The sequence below is a fragment of the Phoca vitulina genome, unplaced genomic scaffold (assembly GCF_004348235.1).
Source record: "Phoca vitulina isolate PV1807 unplaced genomic scaffold, GSC_HSeal_1.0 scaffold11, whole genome shotgun sequence".
Lineage (NCBI taxonomy): Eukaryota > Metazoa > Chordata > Mammalia > Carnivora > Phocidae > Phoca > Phoca vitulina.
The window spans coordinates 3207753-3229605 of NW_022589714.1; the positions used below are offsets into that span (position 1 = coordinate 3207753).

General features: G+C 37.4%; 1 protein-coding gene across 3 annotated transcripts in view; it reads left to right on the forward strand.

Moving 5' to 3' along the window:
- Window positions 1–2038: 2038 nt before the first annotated feature.
- The window catches only part of RNGTT (RNA guanylyltransferase and 5'-phosphatase), a 326132-nt gene continuing 306317 nt past the window's right edge, over window positions 2039–21853 (forward strand). For all 3 annotated transcript variants that reach the window (XR_004300164.1, XM_032409299.1, XM_032409300.1), the window contains exons 1-4: window positions 2039–2313; window positions 9374–9483; window positions 12850–12953; window positions 13045–13133. Coding sequence is in view for 2 of the 3 variants with exons in the window: in XM_032409299.1 (XP_032265190.1) it covers window positions 2250–2313; window positions 9374–9483; window positions 12850–12953; window positions 13045–13133 (367 nt within the window). In the remaining variant the exon portion in view is untranslated. The remainder of the gene's footprint in view (window positions 2314–9373; window positions 9484–12849; window positions 12954–13044; window positions 13134–21853) is intronic.

The following is a 21853-nucleotide window of genomic DNA, read 5'->3' on the forward strand; positions in this document are numbered from 1 at the left end:
AAACAAACTTTTCTTTTTAAGATTTTATTTATTTATTTATTTATTTGTCAGAGAGAGAGAGAGCAAGCGAGCGCACAAGAAGGGGCTTGGAGGTGCCGGCAGAGGGAGAGGGAGAAGCGGGCTCCTAGCAGAGCAAGGAGCCTGATGCGGCACTCGATCCCAGGACCCTGGGATCATGACTTGAGCCGAAAGCAGATGCTTAACCAATTGAGTAAAATTCCATCTTATTTTTATTTACAGTTACACGTTTCCTTATTGCAAAATGGATGTTTGAGGGAAGAATTCACCTATGAAGAACCGATAAAAAGGAGGCCAAGACATATTTGTGAGGGCGGGTTGGGGGTTCTAGGAAACCCTCTGTGGGCATCTATTTTTCCTCTTGCAGAAAAGCAGAGATGTGGGATTAGGAGTGATACAGACAGAAATACCCATCAGGAGAAAGATTCCTGGTAGGGAGAAACTGCCCAGTCACTTGGATGCCACTTTCCTACTCTACTCTCTTTTGTGGGCAGAAGGGAACCATGAGGTCCTTTTGATCTATGGGCACTAAGGATGGAGAGGGCATAAATAGATAATGATGTAAAAATTAAGCACACACTGATGCCTTACAACCAATTACAGCTGCTCATGGGTGCCATGAAGCCTCTGGGAAGCTCTCCCTGATCCTAGGACTGAACTCCCTGGGTGGACACAGTGTGTGTGAGGGGGACAGTCTCCAAGGGGAGTCATCCCCTAATTATCACAGGATTAGGCTCACCTTTTCCATCCTTAGAGATTTGGGGAATCAAACACTTCACCACTCTGGGTATGGTATGCATTCTACTTTGCCAGCAGAGAAGAGAATTATTTAGGCAGACTGCTGGTCTGTAAGGAAACTGAATCTTACCTTGTCCTGTCAGGAGAGGTGTGACACGTTCACAAAAAGGTCTCAGTAGATGTAACAGCAGGGCAGACCACCAGTGTGACCTAACTCAGGCTCTCTCAAGAGAGACAGCCATTGGGCCCTCTCTATTTATGGAGAATTCTGAGTCTTACTGAGAGAGTCCAGGCATTCAGGGGCTGAGCTCTTCCTCAAGTTTCTTATCCACACACCCTTTAAAATATACACCACCCTACCACTAACCTCAGAATCTTGCAATTCAAATATAGCATTGGTGTTTAAAACCAAATTGCTACATTACAATTAATTTTCCCTTATCCAGTTTTATATTTAATACTTTAGTCTGGTAATTACAGAAAGTCTTATTACAGGACGGAGTTTGTAAAATGCTCCCAATCACTCTTGCTTAACTCTAAGGGAAAGACCATTTGTTTGGTAAGGCAAAGAACACCGCCAGGTAGTGGTATTCCAGAGGGCAATTCCTGCCTTTGCCAATTATACACGTTAATAACTTTGAGACTGGAGCCCCTGAAACTCCCAAATACTCTGAAACTTTGCTCCAGAAATGTACAAACGAAACTCTTGAAAACCGTTTTGGGATTAATTTCAGATACTTCATGGATCCTTAGAAGTACCCCCCAAAGAGAAAGTCTTCATTTCTGGCATTCCAATTTCTCGCCTTTAGAATTTCTCTAAAGCTTGTTCCCCTGATCCATGTCAGGGAGAACTTCCCAAATTATCAAACCCAGATCCTGCCCGGACGCCAAGCTTGGCAGAAAAAAGGGCGATCAGGCTCTAGATCTGTAACAGTGGTGGGAAGGACCCTTTGATCACTAGAACAGATGCTTTTGTGGAAGCTTCGGATCAGTCTACGCGTGAAAAGAGGGTTGGCTTCTCTACATTCTCGGGGGTGTCTATCAGCGGTCTAGGTAGGAATAAAATACACGTGTCGTTCCGCTAGCACCTGTACGAGGCCACCTGCGCTTGCGCAAAGCTGTCCTAAGAGCGTGCGGGGTCCTCGGCGGGGCGGGGCGATGGAAGACGCGCCCCTTCCATTCGCCGTGGCTTTAACTCCTTCCGATCCCTCTAACGAGCTTCTCAGTCTTTCCCTCTGACCTCGGAAAGAAGAGGGCGGGGCCCTTGGGGGCGGAAGTAGCGGTGCATTGTGGGCTCTCATAGAGCGGTGGAGTTGAGCCTGAATGAAAGTGGCGCGCCGCCTCTGACGTTTCCAGGGTAGGAGCTGCTGGGATTCGGACCCCTGCCGGGATTCGGGTGCCTCGGATCCCCCGTACGGAGCCGACCGCGAGGAGGCGGCGGCGTTGGCGCGGCGAGCGTTGGTGGAGGGGGCGGCTCTGCGCGGCCCCGAGACATGGCTCATAACAAGATCCCACCACGGTGGCTGAACTGTCCGCGGCGCGGCCAGCCTGTGGCAGGTAACCCGGACTGGGGGGTGTTCGAGTCCCTGCATACCGGCGGGTCCGTGGGTGGGCCTTCTGAGGGGCGCAGCTTTCGGGGGTTCCGTGCTTGTTAGTGGTATTTCAGGACCGAGATGTGCTCGGTCCGATGAAGCTTTGTGGTTGAGTGTTTGGGAAAATGGTTGGAGGGGGTGGGCCGGTGGGTGGGGGCCGTGTCACTATCCAGTACAGCAGAGTATTACGAACGGGAAAGTAGGCAGGAGGTTTGTGTGGCAGGAGCTGAGGACCCAGGAACACGGTGGGCATTACTTTGAAGCGTAGTCAGAAGTTTGTGAATCTTCCAGTGTTCTCGGAAGGGGAAGGGACAAGTGTCAGTCTTGAGATGGAAGGCTCAAGAGGAGAGGGAAGTTTCCCAGTGGCCATCGACACTGACTGGAATTTTGTTTTTTAAAAATTATTTTATTGTGAATTTTTGCGTCTTTATTGAGTTTGACACACAACAAACTTTGAAGTGCAGTTTGATAAATACCACATACATAGACACACTTCCAATGAAACACCCATGAAACCATCACCACAATCAAAATGGTGACCATAACCATCACCTCTCAAAATTTCGCCTGCCCTTTGTAATCCCTTCCTCCTCAGGCAACCTCTTATATGCTTTTTGTAATTACAGATTAGTTTGCATCTTCTATAATTTTTAAAAACAAATGGAAACATATAGTGCATACACTTGTTTGATGCGGAGGTCTCTATTTTTTTTATTTTATTTTTTTAAAGATTTTTATTTATTTATTTGACAGAGAGAGAGAGACAGCGAGAGAGGGAACACAAGCAGGGGGAGTGGGAGAGGGAGAAGCAGGCTTCCCGCGGAAGAGGGAGCCTGATGCGGGGCTCAATCCCAGGATCCTGGGATCATGACCTGAGCCGAAGGCAGACGCTTAACGACTGAGCAACCCAGGCGCCCCGGGAGGTCTCTGTTCTTTTGCTCAGCATTATTATTTTGAGATTTATCCAAGTTCTTGTATGTTTGTATGTTCTTCCCTTTTTATTGCTGAGTAGTAGTCCCTTGTTAATGGATGCACCACATTTGTTTATCCATTCACTTGTTGATAGTCATTTGGGTTGTTTGCAGTTTTTGGTTATTACAAATTAACCTGCTATGAACATTCACGTACAGTAATTTGTATGGACATATGCTTTCAGTTCTCTTGTGTAAATCTCTAGGAGAGGAATGGATCATATAGTAGGTGTATGTTTCATCTTTAAAAAAATGTCAAACTCTTTTTTAAAAATTTTATTTATTAATTTGAGACACAGAGGTAGAGAGGGAGAGAGCATGAGCAGAGGGGAGGGAGAGGGAGAAGCAGGCCCTCCGCGGAGCCAGGAGCCTGATGTGGGGCTCCATCCCAGGACCCTGGGATCATGACCTGAGCTGAAGGCAGACGCTTAACCATCTGCGCCACCCAGGTGCCCCCCAAACTCTTTTTCAAAGTCTTAACATTTTACATTCCTACCATTAATGTATGAGAGTTCTGTTTGCTTCGTATCTTCTCCAACACTTGGTATGATCAGTCTTTTTAATTTTACCCACCATAATAGGTATTTAGTAATATTGTGGTTTGGGTGTATGTGAGCTTCTTGGCAATTCACATATCTTCTTCTGTGAAACGTCCAAATCTTGTACTGATTTTTTAATTGGGTTTTTATCTTATTGTTGAATTGTTAGACTTCTTTACATATTGTAAATACAAATCCTGTGTTGGATATATGCTTAAATTTTTTTTTTCTCCCATCTGTGACTTGCCTTTTTATTTTCTTAACAGTGTCTTTTTGAAGAGTGAAAGATTTAAATTTTAACTACAACTTGTTGCTTATTCTAGAAGGTATTTTGCAACAAAAATTAAAGGGTTTTGTAGTGAACTATGATTATTTGTTATGTATATATCTATATATACATATATAGGCGCCCCTGAAAGAGTCCTTTTTTAATTCGGGTTTCCTGATTCTCCTACTTTGTCAGCTTTTTTTCACATTTTACATAAAATCCTTAGTCAATAGAGCTGTATGAATGATGGATAAAAATAATGCTGAAAGATAACCTAAGCAAGTCCTAGGGTGAGGAAATGTCTTTCTTTAATGAAAAATGAAATAATTTTCTTCATGCTCTAACAATTTTTTGAAAAAGATTTATTAGAGAGAGCACACAAGCAGAGGGAGGGGCAGAAGGTGAGGGGGAGGGGCAGAAGGCGAGGGAGAGAATCTTAAGCAGTCTCCAACTTCCTCCTGAGCGCAGAGCCTCATGCAGGGCTCCATCTCACCACCCTGAGATCATGACCTGAACTGAAATGAAGAGGTGGCTGCTTAAGCAACTGTGCCACCCAGGCACTCCTGCTCTGTTTTTATATGCATTTTCACTTGTAATAAAAACAGTTGTTCTTGGTAATCATTGTACTTATTCAAATGAATTGATCACAATTCTTTACATTTTTCTTTGTAGGTCTTACTCTCCAGCCATTTTGACTTTTTCCCCTTACCATCTCTAACTTTGTAGTGAATCCTTTTTTTTACATGTGGTTTTCTTATGCAGTTATTGAAGAACCTCTAAACTTAGATGTATGGCTTCTTCTTTTTTAAAAAAGATTTTATTATTTATTTGTCAGAGAGAGAGAGAGAGAGTGAGCACACAAACAGGGGGAGCAGTAGGCTCCCTGCTGAGCAAGGAGTCTGATGTGGGACTTGATCCCAGGACTCTGGGATCATGACCTGAGCTGAAGGCAGACGCTTAACCGACAGAGCCACCCAGGGATCCCAGATGCATGGCTTCTTTTCTAGCTTGGAGCATGTTTCCTGGATTCTTTCATTAGAGTTATCTGCTACACTGATTGTGAGAAAAGATCATAATGAAGTTCTTGTCAAAGTGAATATTTTTTTATTTGGAGTTAGAAAAGTGGTTTAAATATCAGAATTGTGATGTGATCTGCAGGCTGGCAGTGACAAAGATCAGAACACTCACTTACTGTTAAATGGAACAAGTGTGGCACTGACTTGGGGTAGATAGCAGCAGGTAAGGTGCTAATTTCCAGTCAGCTTTATGTCTCTCTGAGGGATAGAGTTGGGTGCCTTTTTCCCTCCCTCTGCTGGGAATTAAGGGCCAGGAATAAAGCTTTTCCTTATTATTGTATTGGAATATTTTTTTGTTGTTGTTGTTTCATTTATTTATTTTTATTTTTTTAAAGATTTTTATTTATTTATTTGACAGAGAGAGAGACAGTGATAGAGGGAACACAAGCAGGGGGAGTGGGAGAGGGAGAAGCAGGCTTCCCACGGAGCGGGGAGCCTGATGTGGGGCTCGATCCCAGGACCCTGGGATCATGACCTGAGCTGAAGGCAGATGCTTAACGACTGAGCCACACAGACGCCCCCGTATTGGAATATTTTGGCCTCCAAAAATTAAACTCTTAATTATTGTGGTTCAGTGAGATACTAAGCTCACCTATCAGATTAGTTGTGATCCCTGGACAGAACCCCAGGCCTCCTGACAGTCGAACTGGATGTTTACTTGTAATCAATACTGCTTCGGCTTGTGATGCTTATTAGAAAGTAAAGTGAACACAACGTACAATTCTTGATAAGTTTCTCTAAATTTCCCTTAAAGTTCTGTCTCTGTCTGTCCTTGAAGTGTTCATGCCATATTGTGTATTTTGGAAATGCCATATTAGCAGTGTTTTATAGTAGGTGGAGCAAGAAAAACTAGTTATATTCTTGCAAGCTGTAATGAAAAATAAGGAATAGTTCACATTCCATTTTCTACGTCCTTTTTTCTTTCTCTCGTTTTTTTTTCTGATTATAAAAGTAATCCGCGCTTATTGTATAATTTCCTTGGTATTTGGCATATTTAGGAAAATGTGTTATGGCTGCTTACATTTTCTCACTGTGAACATTAGGATATACGTCAATAGTACTAGATGTTCATAATTTTTCTGAATCAGAAAGAAGATGGTACTAATAATCTGTTCCACTATGAAGTTACCTCCTCTGATTAAACCAAACTTCCAATGGGGGAGAGCTCCTGGAGATAGGGCCAAGCTGTATTTCTGAAAAATTCTTTTTTTCACCTTATGAGTGATAGATTTCAAGGGAACACTTTGAAAATAGCAAAATTCTCATTTCTTAAAGGTAGATCATTCAACATAAAATTATCTTGTGCTTACTATGTGTGAGGAACTTGGAACTAACTGTAGGAATGTAATATGAAACAGTTTTGTGATAGGGATGGTGACTTTGGAGTCATTTTACCTAGCAAATATTTGAGAGTCTACTTTGTGCTAGTCCTTAGGGCTAGGGAAATGATTTAGACATAGTTTATAGTGTCAGCCATCTGCTATGTGGTGAGATTTTTCTCTGGGAGCCCTGAGCTGCACAGGGGTAGGCCCAAAGAAGTCAGGTGGTTGAGTTTATTGAGATTCGGGTTTTTCTCAGGTAAGTGTGGCTGAGTGATATGGTGGATCAGGGAGGCTAAGGGTACTTAGTGGGGACTGACTGTGATGATCAGCTGTGGACTCTGACACTGGAGAAGGGAAGCGAAGCCTGGAGGAGCTGATGGAAACAGGATTGGACCTCTGAGATAACAGTGAGAAGGAGAGAGGGTCTAGTGAGATGAATATTCTAATGTATCCTATTATTTACTTATTTATTATGTTTCTTGTTTATGGTTTATCTTTCCCCAATAGAGTGTAAGCTCTATGAGGGCAGGGATTTTTACCTGTTTTTTTTTCTTTTCACTAATGCATTCCATGTACCTAGAACAATGCTTGGTATATAATAAGTACTCTTTAAATATTTGTTAAATAAGCTAAATGTAGTATAATAATTTATGTGAGTTGATGGTAGAGGTAGTGAGAAGTGGTCAGATTCTAGGTGTATTTTGAAGATAGATCCGAGAGGATTTGCTGATGGATTGAAAATGGGGTATGAGAAAAAGAGAGGGGTCAAGGATAACGCGAAAGGGCTTGGCCTGAGCTACTAAAAAAATAGTGTTATTATTTGCTGAGATGAGGAAGACCATGAGAGGAGCACCTTTTAAGAGTTTGAATATTGAGAGCTAGGTTTGGAGATCAGGTCTGAGACATGTGTTACACATCAAGTAGAGACTAAGTCAGGTAAGCAGTTTGATATTTGAGCCTAGAGTTCTGGGAGAGGTTTGGACTGGAGATACACATTGTGAGTCAGCTGCACATTCATGGCTTTTAAAGCTCTATGATCAGATGAAACACCAGGCTAGTGAATGTTGATAGGAAGGAGGTCCAAGGACAGAGCCCTAGGACAAAACATTGAGGGGTCAGGGAGATAAGGAGGAGCCAGTAAAGGAGATTGAAAAGTAGAGGTCAGAGAAATAGGAGGAAAACCAGGAGGATGTAGTATCCTGAAAGCCAAGTAAAAAAGTGATTCAAGAATTAAAAATTAAATTGAATTAAAAAGTGATCTTGAATTAAAAAGTGGCCAGTTTGAGAACTGAGGTTGACCATTGGATTTAGCAATGTAGAGGTTATTGGTGATCTTGAGTGGTTTGGTACATAAAACATAAAACTTTATTTATTTTTTTAACGATTTTATTTATTTATGAGAGAGAGAGATCACGAGCAGGAGAAGGGGTAGAGGGAGAAGCAGACTCCCGACTGAGCAGGGAGCCCGATGTGGGACTCGATCCCACGACCTTGGGATCATGACCTGAGCTGAAGGCATACGCTTAACCAACTGAGCCACCCAGGCACCCAAAACATAAAACTTTAAAAGATTATGTTTTTATGAAATTTAGGTTAAAGTGTCTGGACAGATGTTAAGATTTCACTCATGTTATTTTAGGTAGATATTTATTCCTACTCATACTGTGTTTTAAGATATAAATCAATTAAAATAGTTGATTTTAAAATTGATTATATAAGGTGACTCCTCCTATGCTTATATATGATTCAGGAAAAAAAAAGGCCAAAAGGGTCAGTTAGTCTTGTTGAAATTATGATCACTGATAGTTGTTTGAAGAGTGATTTTGGCTAGCGTGCTTATCAGCATGATCCCTATCCTGGAATGCAGGATAAAGTGCATAAGATGGAGAAAGTTCCAACCTCATAGTAAAGAAGTATAATTGGGAATTTTAAAGACTGATTTAATGCACTCCATTATCAGTTTTCTAGTATATCTTTAAAGGCTTTAAGGCAATAACTTTTTAATGTAGTAGTTTAAAAGCTTAGTCCTTTTTTAAACTGTTAGCCAACTTTTTTTAATTTTTAAATTATTTTTGCTTAAAAATTTTTATTAATGAAATATGGTTGACATACAATGTTATAGTAATTACAGGTGTACAACATAGTGATTTGACTATTTTGTACATTATACAGTACTCACTACAATAAGTATAGTTGCCATCTGTCACCATACAATGTTATTACAATATTATTGACTCTATCCTATGCTGTACCTTTCATCTCTGTGACTTATTTATTTTATAACTGGAAGTTTATACCGCTTAATCCACTTTACCTATTTTATCCGTACCTGAGCCCCCAACTTAAGAGTTTTTTTGGAAGTTCCACTCACTGGTAGTTTTTCTTTTGCTTTTCTTTTTTTTTTTTTTAATACATATTTATTTATTTTAGAGAGAGAGAGAGAGTGCACGCAAGTGTGTGCTCTGGGGAGGAGCAGAAGCGGAGAGAGAAGGAGGGGGAAAGAATCTCAAGCAGACTCCCTGCTGAGATTGGAGCCCCATGAGGGGCCCGATCCTATGACCCTGAGATCATGACCTGAGCCGAAACCAAGAGTTGGATGTTCAACTGACTGAGCCACCCAGGCGCCCCTTTCTTTTGCTATTCTATTTGGTTGTCAATTTCTGGAATTTATGTTGTCCTTAAAAAATTCTAAGGTGGTACCTTTTAAAAGTGTAGTTTAGATTGAGACTACATCATGAACAGTTCCATTTAAAACGTTTTAAGGGAGTGATTTTGAGAATTGCTAATTATAGTTTCAACCTGGAACATTTTCTTTAATGAAAATTGTTACCCATCTTAATGTTGTTTAGGAAGATTCTTACCTCTGAAGACAATGTTAGGACCAAGATATGATAGTCAAGTTGCTGAAGAAAATCGGTTCCATCCAAGTATGCTCTCAAATTATCTAAAGAGTCTGAAGGTAAGAAACAACATTTTGATATTGTTTTCGTATATTTTATCCCTCTCTTGTTCTTCAGGTGGCTTTAAAAAAAAAACTTACTTTGAAATAATTTATTTACTAAGAGGAAGTTGCAAAAATTGTACATAGAATTCTGTGAACCCTCCCCCCAGCTTTTCCCAATGGTGACATCTTACATAATTGTAGTATAATATCAAAACAGGAAATTGACATTTGTACAGTACTCTTGAATTGATTACAGACCTTGTTTAGTTTTTACCAGTTTTTATATGTGTTCATTTGTGTGTATGTATGTATAGTTCTCTGCAGTTTGATCCAGTGTATAGATTTGTGGTATTAGTTACAGAACTGTTTCATCTCCACAAAGGAACTCCCTCATGCTACCCCTTTATAGTCAGACTCTGCCCACCCCCATCCCTGTACACTGGCACCTGCTAATCTGTTTTCCATCTCTGTAGTTTTATCATTTTGAGAATGTTATATAAATGGAGTAAAACAGTATGTGGCCTTTCGGGATTGGCTTTTTTCACTAAGCATAATGCCCTTGAGGTCCATCCAAGTTGTTGCATGTTTCAACAAAAAGTTTGTTCCTTTTTATTGTTGAATAGTATTCACTTTATAGATATATCAGAGTTTATTTAGCTCTTTTCCCATTGAATGCTTGAATAACCATTTAACCAATTTGAGTTATTTCCAGTTGTGGGGTATTGCAAATAAAGTTATGTGAACATTCATGTACAGTTTTCATTTTTCTAGGATAAATATTCGAGAGTATGATTTCTGTGTGCATAGCTAATTTTACAAGAAAGGGCCAAACTATTTTCCTAAATGAAACTTCGTAATTTTTTGTATTATTCTGACATAATACTGATTAAATTAGCTTCCTAGGCTGCTGTAACAAATTACCACAAACTGGGTGACTTAAAACCACAGACATTTATTCTCTCACAGTTCTGGACACTGGAAGTTCTAAATCAAGGTGTTGGAAAGATTGGTTCCTTTTGGAGGCTTGGGGGGAGAATCTTTTCCATTCATTCTTTTCTGCTAGCTTCTGGTTAATGCCAGTGATCCTTGGCATTCCTTGGCTTGTAGCTCTGTGGGTCGTCTCTCTTCTTGTTGACATCTCCCTATGTGTGTCTGTCCAAATTTCTGTCTTTTAAGGACACCCTAATCTATGATCTCATCTTAACTTGATTATATTGGCAAAGACCCTATAGCCCTATTTCCAAGTAAGGTCATATTCACAGGTACTAGGAGTTAGGACTTGAACATATCATTTTAGGGGACATAATTCAACTTGCTACACTACTGTTTGTACTCTTCTATTTTAGTACATTCATCCAATATTAATACTCATTACGTGTAAGGGTTTCTGTCATGGGATAGAAAAATCATCCCTTAGATTCTGAAAACCTGTTAATCATCCCTTTCCTTGATGTAGTTTTTTGAGTCTTTATATTTTTTTGTAAACTTTTAACTTTTGTTTTCATTATCAATAATGATTTTGAAAATCTTAAGTTAACATTTATAGAGCATTAAATATTTCCTGGTTGGTAAGGTAAGAGTTTGGGCTTAGAAGCCACTTAGCCTGGCTTTGATTTCCATTTTGCCACTTACAGCTTTGTTGACAAGTTGCATAATCTCTTCCTGTTTTAGTTTCCTCATCTGTAAATAAAATTAGTGCATATAAAGCATGTAGCATAGTGCTTGGCACAGAGTAAGGCCTTTATTGAATCTCATAACAACTCCATGAGGTAGATACTATTATTATCCTTACTTCATGGATTGGGACTGTTATGAAAAATAAATATGTATATGTAATATATGTATGTGTATATGTGTATGCAGACAGATAAATTCACAAACACATTATCCATACAGATACATCACACACACGCACGCACATACGTATATATGGGGCTTCAGGCAGTTAAGTCATACAGTACAGTTTCTCCGTTTCCTTGGCTAAAGTGTTCCTATGTATTTAGAAAACTCATATTTTCTTGCCCATCTCCACTTTTCATCCATATCTTACTTTGGATCTGGATACAAACAACATGGGTTCTAATTCTAACTCACTGAGAAGCTGTATTAATGAGATCTAACTCTCTGTGTTTGACAGTACATGTCCTCTGAAGGAATTAAGATCACTGCAGAAGCTATGTGGGAAGAGAAGTAGGCCCAGGGTGGCAGATTGTAGAAAATGCCATAAAAAATACATTTCCTATAAGTAAGAGCTCACGTGATGGGGACCTATCTCTCATCCGCACTTGAACTAAGGAATCTGGAGAAATCAGTGGAGCCCATATGGTGGCTAGTTTAATATTTTGGAAACACACAATTTTGTTAGTTTTGTCACTTTTGTTGTGCGTGAAATATAAACGTCTTTGCCATTTTTTCCCCTCTAGCAGTGGAGTCAAATCATTATGTAAACCAGTCTCCTTTAGGCACATCCAACACTAGGTACTCAATAAAAGTGATAACAATAAAAGAGAAAAATAACAATTTAAAAAGTGCAGATCGTTTCTCTTGTCGTTCTTCCCAGAGAACATGTGCTTCAGAATAGGGTATAGGATATATGAGTTAACTGTTCTTTTACTTGGCTCAGTTTGGGTGTGCATATCTTAGTGAGACTCTCTTACTAGTCCGAATGTGATTCTAGTTGTTAAAGATTTTTTAAACCACTTGGCCGCTGATCACAAGCCAACTACATCAGTTAATGCTCAACAGAAGAAATAATGATTTTTGTTCCAAATGCAGGAAGAAAAACTGGCTGAGAGATGGGATTAAGTCTTCAATGAGATGCACAATTATGGCCACGTGTACTGTTCTTTATTGATTATTTAAGGGATTTATAAGAGAATTTTGACTATACATACTTTTTACCTTATATAGTACTCACTTTAGAATTTAACTGCCTAGCATGTGATGTAGTGATAGCTGCTTGGAATGCTGGGTTGATGTGTGCCTGGGGGTTAGGGTATATTTCACATAGATGCTATTCTTGCTGTATCCTTTTGTCTAACAAATCATAGGTGGGGTGGCGGATGCAGAAAACTACATCCATGTTTGTTTTTTAAGGTAGACTTCTGTGATGTTGAAGTGGACTAAGTTTTGCTTATGTTCTAGTTCTGTCATCAGTTTGAAGGTTAATTTATTTCATTTAGTGCCTTCTAAGTTCTAGTACCTTGAATAAGACTTGAGTAAGTGATGCTTTTGTTGTCAATAGTTCATTGGTAGAGTGAACGTAAAATCTCCCTCAATGTAGATGGATGAACTGGAGTATTGCCATTTCATTAGTTTGTTTTGGAACAAATTCATTTACTAGTAAATCTGCTCTTTTCTCTTTTTCTTTTTTTTTTTAAGGTTAAAATGGGCTTGTTGGTGGATTTGACAAATACTTCAAGGTTCTATGACAGAAATGACATAGAAAAAGAAGGAATCAAATATATAAAACTTCAGTGTAAAGGGTAAGTCATGTATTAAGATTCTTTAATATTGAAACCTTTTGCTGAAATTTGCAATTTCTTCTTTTTAAAAAAAATGTTTCCATATTACTAGACATGGTGAGTGCCCTACAACTGAGAATACTGAGACATTCATTCGTCTGTGTGAGCGGTTTAATGAAAGAAACCCACCTGAACTTATAGGTATGTCTGGCTTTACTTTGCCACCGTTTATATATTTTATTTTGTGTTTTGGCTTCTATTTTCTTTTTAGCAAGTGAGGTGATACAGAAGTTTTTTTTTCTTCTTTTTAAAATAATCACTAAGAAAAGTAATTAATTAGAGCAATAGACTAACTTTTGTGAACTATAAAATATATATATATTTTTAAAAGATTTTATTTGTTTATTTGACAGGGAGAGATAGCAAGAGCAGGAACACAAACAGGGGGAGTGGGAGAGGGAGAAGCAGACTTCCCACCAAGCAGGCAGCCCGATGCAGGGCTCGATCCCAGGACTCTGGGATCATGACCTGAGCCAAAGGCAGACGCTTGACGACTGAGCCACCCAGGCGCCCCCTATGAAATGTATTTTTGTAATTTTTATATTTTTCAAGATAAAGCCCTAATTGCCCCTCTTCAGGAATACTACTGGGTGACTTTACCTTAAACACTACATATTTATTTTTTATCATTTTGCATTTTATACCATATGTGTTGTGAAACTCTTTTTTCACTCAGTATTATATATTTGAGAGTGATCCATGATGATGTAACTGTGGTTCATTTTTTGCTGCTGTGTAGTATTCCATTACAAATACCCTATAGTTCATCCATTCTCATGTTGATGGAGAACTGTTTCAGCAGATATTTATTGATTGCTACTCTTTGCAAGGTACAGGCTCTTGGAACACATCAGTGGAGAAAACAGAAAAAAGTCTCTGCTTATATTTTAGTGTGGACTGGGAGCAGGGGGAGGGGATGTGGGATGTGGGAGGAAGGCAGGCAATAATAAATATACTAAATAGGTAAATTTAAAAAAATGACAGTTATTTAAAATGACATTTGGCTTATTTTCAGTTTGTTTTTTCCTATTATAAACAGTGCTACTAGGACTGGTATAGAATTTCTAAGGTTTGATTTTTAGCTTTGATTCTTTGTTCTTTCTGATATTAATATTAACATATGGTTTGAATTGAGGATCTAATTTAAATGTTTTCTATATAACCATTTGTTTTAGCATAGCTTATTGAATAGTTTTTTCTCCTGATAGCTAGATGCCATAAATTAACTTCTTATATGTACAATTGGAAAGTTTTTCCATTTCATTTGCCTTTTAATTTTTGAGGTAATATTTTAAAACTTTTTATTGTCAATATATTTTCTTTTGTGATTTCTTCTTTTTAAAGTTTTAAGCATCCGATATTTTCCCTATTCAGAAAATTAACTGAAAAACTATTAAGAAAGTTCAGGGGATATATTTAAACACCCATAAGTAAGAAAACATCAGCAACTTTCTTCTAAATAGTAAATAGAAAATAAAATTAGAGGATGGTCTTTATTAATCTTATTAATAATATTGGTTAACATGGAGCATTTCCTGTGTGCTAGTCACTCTAAACCATTTTACATTCAATATCTCATTTTGTTCTTATAACAATCCTACTGTGTAGACTTTATTGCCACTCCCATTTTTATGACGAGAAACTGAAGCTTGGAAAGGTTAAGTGACTTGCCCAAGGTCATTCACACAGCTAGTAATGATTAGAGCTTAGATCATATCCTAAGCAATCTTAGTTGTAAGTTCACACTCTAAGCCACTTCTCTTTTCTGTAGCAGAAGTACAAGATACCAAGGAATAAAGTCTATTAAGAAGTGTAGGAGGTCTTTATGAAGAAAATATACTTGGATATTAAAAGACTTGAAGAAAGGGGAGACATTTGTTTGCAAATTAATTTCAATTATTAGTGTAATTCTAAGCAGAATCCCAATGAGACTTTGGAAGATTTACTATGAAGTTAATTTCTTTTATTTGTAAAATTTACTGCCTCCACATAATTCAGCATATTTTGAGCACAGAAAAAAATTATTTGGCAAATGAAACAGTCAATATTATAAGAAAATTTTGAAAAACAAAAATAATGAGGGGATTGTCCTTACCAGTTAAAGCATAGGGTATAGTAATGGAAACTACAGTAGTTTCTTGGTGGTGGAGGAGATGTTTTCCAAATTGTAGGGGGAAGGTGTGATTATTCAATAAACGGTGTTGAGACAGTACATCTAACATGTATTTTATTTTATTTTTTTTAAAGATTTTATTTATTTATGTATTAGAGAGTGAGAGAGAGAGAAACAGCATGAGAGGGGAGAAGGTCAGAGGGAGAAGCAGGCTCGCCGCTGAGCTGGGAGCCCGATGTGGGACTCCATCCCGGGACTCCAGGATCATGACCTGAGCCGAAGGCAGTCGCTTAACCAACTGAGCCACCCAGGCGCCCCTAACATGTATTTTAGATTGATTAATTTTTTTCTTTTAAAGATTTTATTCATTTGAGAGACCAAGAGAGGCAGAGAGCACAAACAGGGGGAGAGGCAGAGGGAGAGGGAGAAGCAGATTCCCCACTGAGCTGGGAGCCTGACGTGGGGCTCAGTCCTAGGACCTAGAGATCATGACCTGAGCCGAAGGCAGACGCTTAACCATCTGAGCCACCCAGGTGCCCGGATTAAATATTTTTAAAAGGACCCATAAGCATATAGGAGAAAATATAGGTCAGTATTCATTAATTCTGGGGTAAGATAGGATATTTCAATTCTATCACCAAAGGCAGAATCCATAAATATTTCTTTAGGAGTGTCCCTGGACTGCTTGAATCAGAATGACCTGAGGACGCTTATTAGAAATGTTTGTTTTAGGGCCTCATCCTGGAACTACATAATCAAAAACTCGGGCTGAAGCCTAGGAATCCAGTTTTTTGTTTTTCTTATTTTTTTTAAGCAAGGGTCTTAGGTGACTTTTTATGCACACTTAAATTTGAGAGCTGCTGTCAAAAATTAAAATGTGTTCTCTGTTAGTTAGTACCTGCTGCTATTAATGAGTGCTTATTCTTTACCTGGGAGACATGATGGGAAACTATAAATGAATGAATGAAGAAATGAATGAGTATAATCCTCATAACAACTGTGTAGTATGTGGTGTTTTCCCCATTTTACAGCTAAGAAAACTAAGTCTCAGAGAAATTAAGTAGTTTGCCCATGGTCACACATCTATTAAGTGTTTAAGCCAGATTTTCAATCCAGTTTCTGACTTCAAAGTTCAAATCTCTAAATTGTTGCTGCCTTGATTTCTAGAATAACTCATGAAAATGGAAAAGAATTTCTGTACTATAAAACATAACAGAAACAGAGCAAAATGGTTATTTGACAAGTTTGGACAAGTATTTGAAGCATGTGACAGATAAAAAAATATATACAAGGAGGGGCGCCTGGGTGGCTCAGTTCGTTGGCATCCAACTTTTGATTTTGGCTCAGGTCCTGATCTCGGGGTTGTGAGATTGCTCAGCACTCAGCTAGGAGTCTGTTTCTCTCCCTCCCCTGCTTGCTCTCTCTTTCTCTCTTAAATCAATCAATAAAATCATAAAAAAATACATACAAAGAGATTTTATAATCCAACTGGCAAAATATGGAAAACAATGAAAATGCAACTTATAAAAAATAAAATACAGATAGCCAAGAAACATGAAAAAAGTTTTTTTCGTTTGTTAACAAGAGATACAATTAAAATATAGTTGTTACCTTCCCCCATTAAATTGGCAAAGATTTAAAAAATTAAAATGTCAAGGATTGGGTACATTGGGTGCACTCATACATTGTTAATTAGAGTGTTAATTGGTACTACTTCTCTGGAGAGACAATTTGGTGATATTTTTCAAGGTCTTCATAAGCGTTTATATACAAGCAAGAGTACATCTAATTCATTTTAAGGAAGTAGAGATGGACATAAAGATTTATGTGAAAGGAATTTCATCACAGCTTCATTTGTAATAAAATAAAAACGGAACAGTTTACATATTTGATAAAGCAGGTTATTTATTTATTTATTTATTTTTAAAGATTTTATTTATTTATTTGATAGAGAGAGATAGTGAGAGCAGGAACACAAGCAGGGGGAGTGGGAGAGGGAGAAGCAGGCTTCCCGCGAAGCAGGGAGCCTGATGTAGGGCTCGATCCCAGGACCCTGGGATCATGACCTGAGCTGAAGGCAGACGTAAAGCAGGTTATTTATAGAGTTTGCAACTATTATTAACAGAAAAACAACATGGGAATATATGCCATACAGTATTGTGATGTATATGTGTGTATATATTTACATGTTCACAAGAATATATATAACAAGTACACATATCTACACATATATTTAGGTGTGCATCCAGAAGATAAACAGCCTAAAATAGCATTGTGGCCTTTATTTGAGTGACAACTGTTTTCTCATTTGAGAGAAATCATTATGGGGTAAATGCTAAATTACTTGAAGAAGTCAAAGGAAGGCAGTAAGTCTTAACATTCAGAAACAGATGTCATGATTTTAGAAAGATTAACACTCCCAGGTTTAGGAAAAGAAGTTGATCATTGTTATAAATTGTCCAGTTGTATTATTGGAGTTATTTTTATATAGTTGACATATTTAAATCAGTTGCCATCAGCATTTATTCTTAATGTCCAAATTGCTCCAACCTATGGCAATGGGAGCCCCTTCAAGTTGGTTTCTGTATTCTTTTGATATCACCCATTAGTTTTTGATGGTTTCCTTGTTTTCTGGCACATGATGTTTTCCAGACCTGGAATCAGTTATTTCTCTAAGGAGATTGGTTCCTTTTAGTGGTTCCTATTTAGAAAATAGTATTTAGAGATAACCTCAGTGTTAGAGACCATTCCGTAATTAAACACATTAACATTTCTGCAGTTAAACATATGAATATTCATTTACACCAAGTGGGAAAAATAGACTATAAATGTTCCATCAGTTCAGGTCAGGTTTTGTCCTCAAATGATTTACCCAAAACCTTAATTTTTTTAGAGCTTTTTTTTGAAATTATATTACAAGTAAGAGATTATGGAACTATAGTGCATTTGTTTGCATGTGCAGAAGTAACTGTCTTGAGAGTAAGAATTTTGTGGACTGAAGAAATTTAAAACAAATCTATGTTAAAAGAGAAGCAGCTGATTTCTTGGTAAATGATAGACTGTATAATAGATAATATGACCGATGCTGCTAATTTCTTTAGGTGTTTCCAATTATAAATATTGTAACAGATTTGTGAATGTGTATTTTCATGAGTAGCATATGTTATTTTGGTAAAAAACTTTTTTTTGGTTTAATAAAAATATTTAAGATAACTTGGCATATAATAAGTTCTTAATAATCGTTAGTTTCCTTTTTTTGTTCTTATTTTTGTTGCTTTTTTAGACCAGGGTGTTTTAGCCTCAGCACTATTGACATTTTGGGCTGGATAATTCTTTATTTTGGAGGGCTCTCCTGTGCTTTGTAGTATGTTTAGCAGCATTCCTGGCCTCTACTCACTCGATGCTAGTGGCACCCTACCAGTTTTGACAATTAAAAATGTCTCCTGACATTGCCAGATGTCCTCTGGGAAAAAGCACTGATTTAGACTCATCAGATAAGTTTTTTTGATCCTAAAGATTAATTTATCTGACTAGTGAGATAGAAAGGAAATTATGTATGTTGAAATCAGGCTTTATTTTTTAAAAAGATAGGTTGTCACTAAGCTTTTATAAATCACCTCTTCCTAATTGATATTTATATATCCAGAATGTATGTTTCTATTGTTATAGCTCATCTTTCTCTCCTTTTGCTGGGGAGATTGTTTCTTCTCTTTTTTTTTTTTTTTGAAATATTTTATTTTTAAGTAATCTCTACAGCCAACGTGGGGCTCGAACTTACAACCCCAAGATCAAGAATCGCATGCCCTACCTACTGAGCCAGGCAGGTGCCCCATTTCTTCTCTAGATTTGATTTTTAAGGAACTGTGGTTTTCCCTTAATACGTATATTAGTGTTAATATTTTTTGACATGCTGTATAAATTTATTTTATTGTATTAGCTTACCTAGAAAATGAAGACAGATTTGAATAAGTTGACTTAAAATAGTTAATAGTGAGCTAATCTTTATTTTTTTATTTTATCTATTTATTTATTTATTTAAAAGATTTTTATTTATTTATTTGACAGAGAGAGAGAGAGACAGCAAGAGAGGGAACACAAGCAGGGGAGTGGGAGAGGGAGAAGCAGGCTTCCCGCGGAGCAGGGATCCTGATGTGGGGCTTGATCCCAGGACCTCATGACCAGGACCTTGGGATCATGACCTGAGCCGAAGGCAGACGCTTAATGACTGAGCCACCCAGGCGCCCCTGAGCTAATCTTTAGATATATAAACTGTGCTTTACTTGCCACTAGGTGGACCCATTCTCATAATGAACTGAGGAAAACTGAAAAATGTTCTTCTTCCTTTTTTTTTTTTTTTAAACATTGAAGACCTATCATACTAAACTTGTAGTTAATGGAATTTTTTTAACAACAAATATATGATCTTCCATATTTTTCTGCAGAGATTTGCTTTGATGAAGGTTTTTATAACTATCAATTATCTTTAAAACTCCAGTCATCTATTAATGTTTTGAAGTATAATAAGACTAAAACTTTATGTATTTGTATAACAAGGAATATTAAAAGAGCTGTGGTACTTTCTTAATTTATATTTCATCACATGACTTAATCACTTAATTAGCAATTATTACATTTTCTATTCATAAAAATATCTTGCTAGAGTAAAAATTAGAATGAAAAACAGTAGTGGTTTAGGTGAGAAACATATTTACAGTTAGAATATTTGTTTCTTAAATTGGTCTGAAATATAAAGTAGAAGGAAAATTTACATGTTAGGTTTAGATTCATGTTGGGCAAAAAAATCTGTTTATAGCTAACTTTGTAATTTTTGAGGCCCCTTTCCTTAAAAAGCAACGGAGATAATGGAATTTATAGTTTCATGATTATAGTCATTTATTTCTAAGGGGTGTCTTTTCCTGTTCAAGGTTGATCTCTGCTTTTTATCTCTTCTTTAGAAACTTTATTTCAGTTGTATCCTTGTTATCAGTTATTGTCAACCTCTGTGATTTAACCAGGTCCTTCTCGGCCTATAAACATATCTAAGTCTCTCATATTAAATGATAACCACCACCCCCCCCCCCAAATCCCACACCTTTCTTGTTTTATATTTCCCCCTTCCTCTTCCCAGCTGATTTTTTGAAAGATGGATACTTGAATTCACTTATTATCATTCACTACATTGCAATCTGTAGTCCTCCCCGTGCACTCTTAAACAAATAGTGACTTTCACTTCTAATTATTCTGTGTCATTTAAACAGTTGAACAGTCATGTCTTGGAACTTTTTCTTTTTTTGTTGTACATGACTCCATGTTCTCTTTGTTTTCTTGACCCCATCGCAGTTTATTCTGTCTTTTTTATAAATAGTTTCCCCCTTACTTATTCTTGAGACTTAAAATAGTTTCCCCCCTTACTTAATTTTCTTCTCTTATTTTACATACCCATTCTTAGTGATCTTATCTATACCACAGACTTCTTCCATAGTTCACTATGTGTTGATTATTCTTTAATCTGCAGTTCCAGCCACACCTGTCTTTGAAGCTCTTTGCTGTTTTTCCAAATACTTTTAAGTCCCAAAAGAACCTTAAACTCATCATCACCAACTGTACTTATTACCTTGCCTATAAGACTGATGTAAACTCCTGTACTTCCTAAGCTAGTAAATGCTTCCACTGCCCACTTAGTCACCCACATCAGAAACCAGAGACTCCTTTTATGTCTTTCCTCTCTGTGTTGATAGTCATTCACCCCTCAGATTGGAGATTCTGCCTTAAATGTCTCTTCAGTCTGCCTCCCCTCATTATCCCTATCACTTTGACCCTGTCATTCAGACCCTTATCTCACACATAAATTACTGGGATGGCTTCCTTACTGTTTTTCTTGCCTTCATTGTTGCTCCTTCTCTGTCTTCTATTGAGCTGCCATTGGAGTGCGTTATTTATTTATTTTTTAAACATTTATTTATTTGTTTATTTATTTTAGTAATCTCTATACCTAACATAGGGCTCAAACCTACAACCCTGAGATCAAGAGTTGCACTCTTCTGACTGAGCCAGCCAGGTGCCCCTGGAGAAAACATGATAATTTTATTGCCATGCTTAAAAATTTTTAGTATCTTTCTATTGCCCTTAGTAATACTGTCTTTAGTATGGTACACAGGTTTCTTCAGGATATTGTCTTCTTCATTGCCTCCAACTGCATTTGGTATTACTTTCTTATTATACTCCATGCTGTAGCCATTCTGATTCATTTATAGTTTGCCATATGTGGTGTTTTGATTCATACATATTTTTATTTGTACAGATTGCTCCTGTCTGTAGTTCCTTTGTATCCTTGTTAATTGGGTGTTGTTCATTGACTAAGGTTTTTATTCTAAATATTAATGATTATTTACTATGAATGTAGAAATAGGTGATTTGGTTTAGTTGATGGTAACTCTAAGATACTGGTTTTCAAATTTTTTTTAAGTAGGAAAAATCTTTTTTGGAAAGAAATTTTACCCTGTTACAGAAATGAGATGAAAATGATATTTTATTTTTTTATACCTTTAAAAATGTATCAAAAAATAAAAATGTATCAATGTTACATTTTTGATAAAGTCAATTACTAAAAACAAGTGTTTTGGAATGTGTTTTAAAAGCCAATTGCATCTCACTTTAACATCTGTTTTTTTTTTAATAGATTTTATTTTATTTATTTATCTGAGAGAGAGAGAGCACGAGCAGGAAAAGGGGCAGAGGGAGAGGGAGA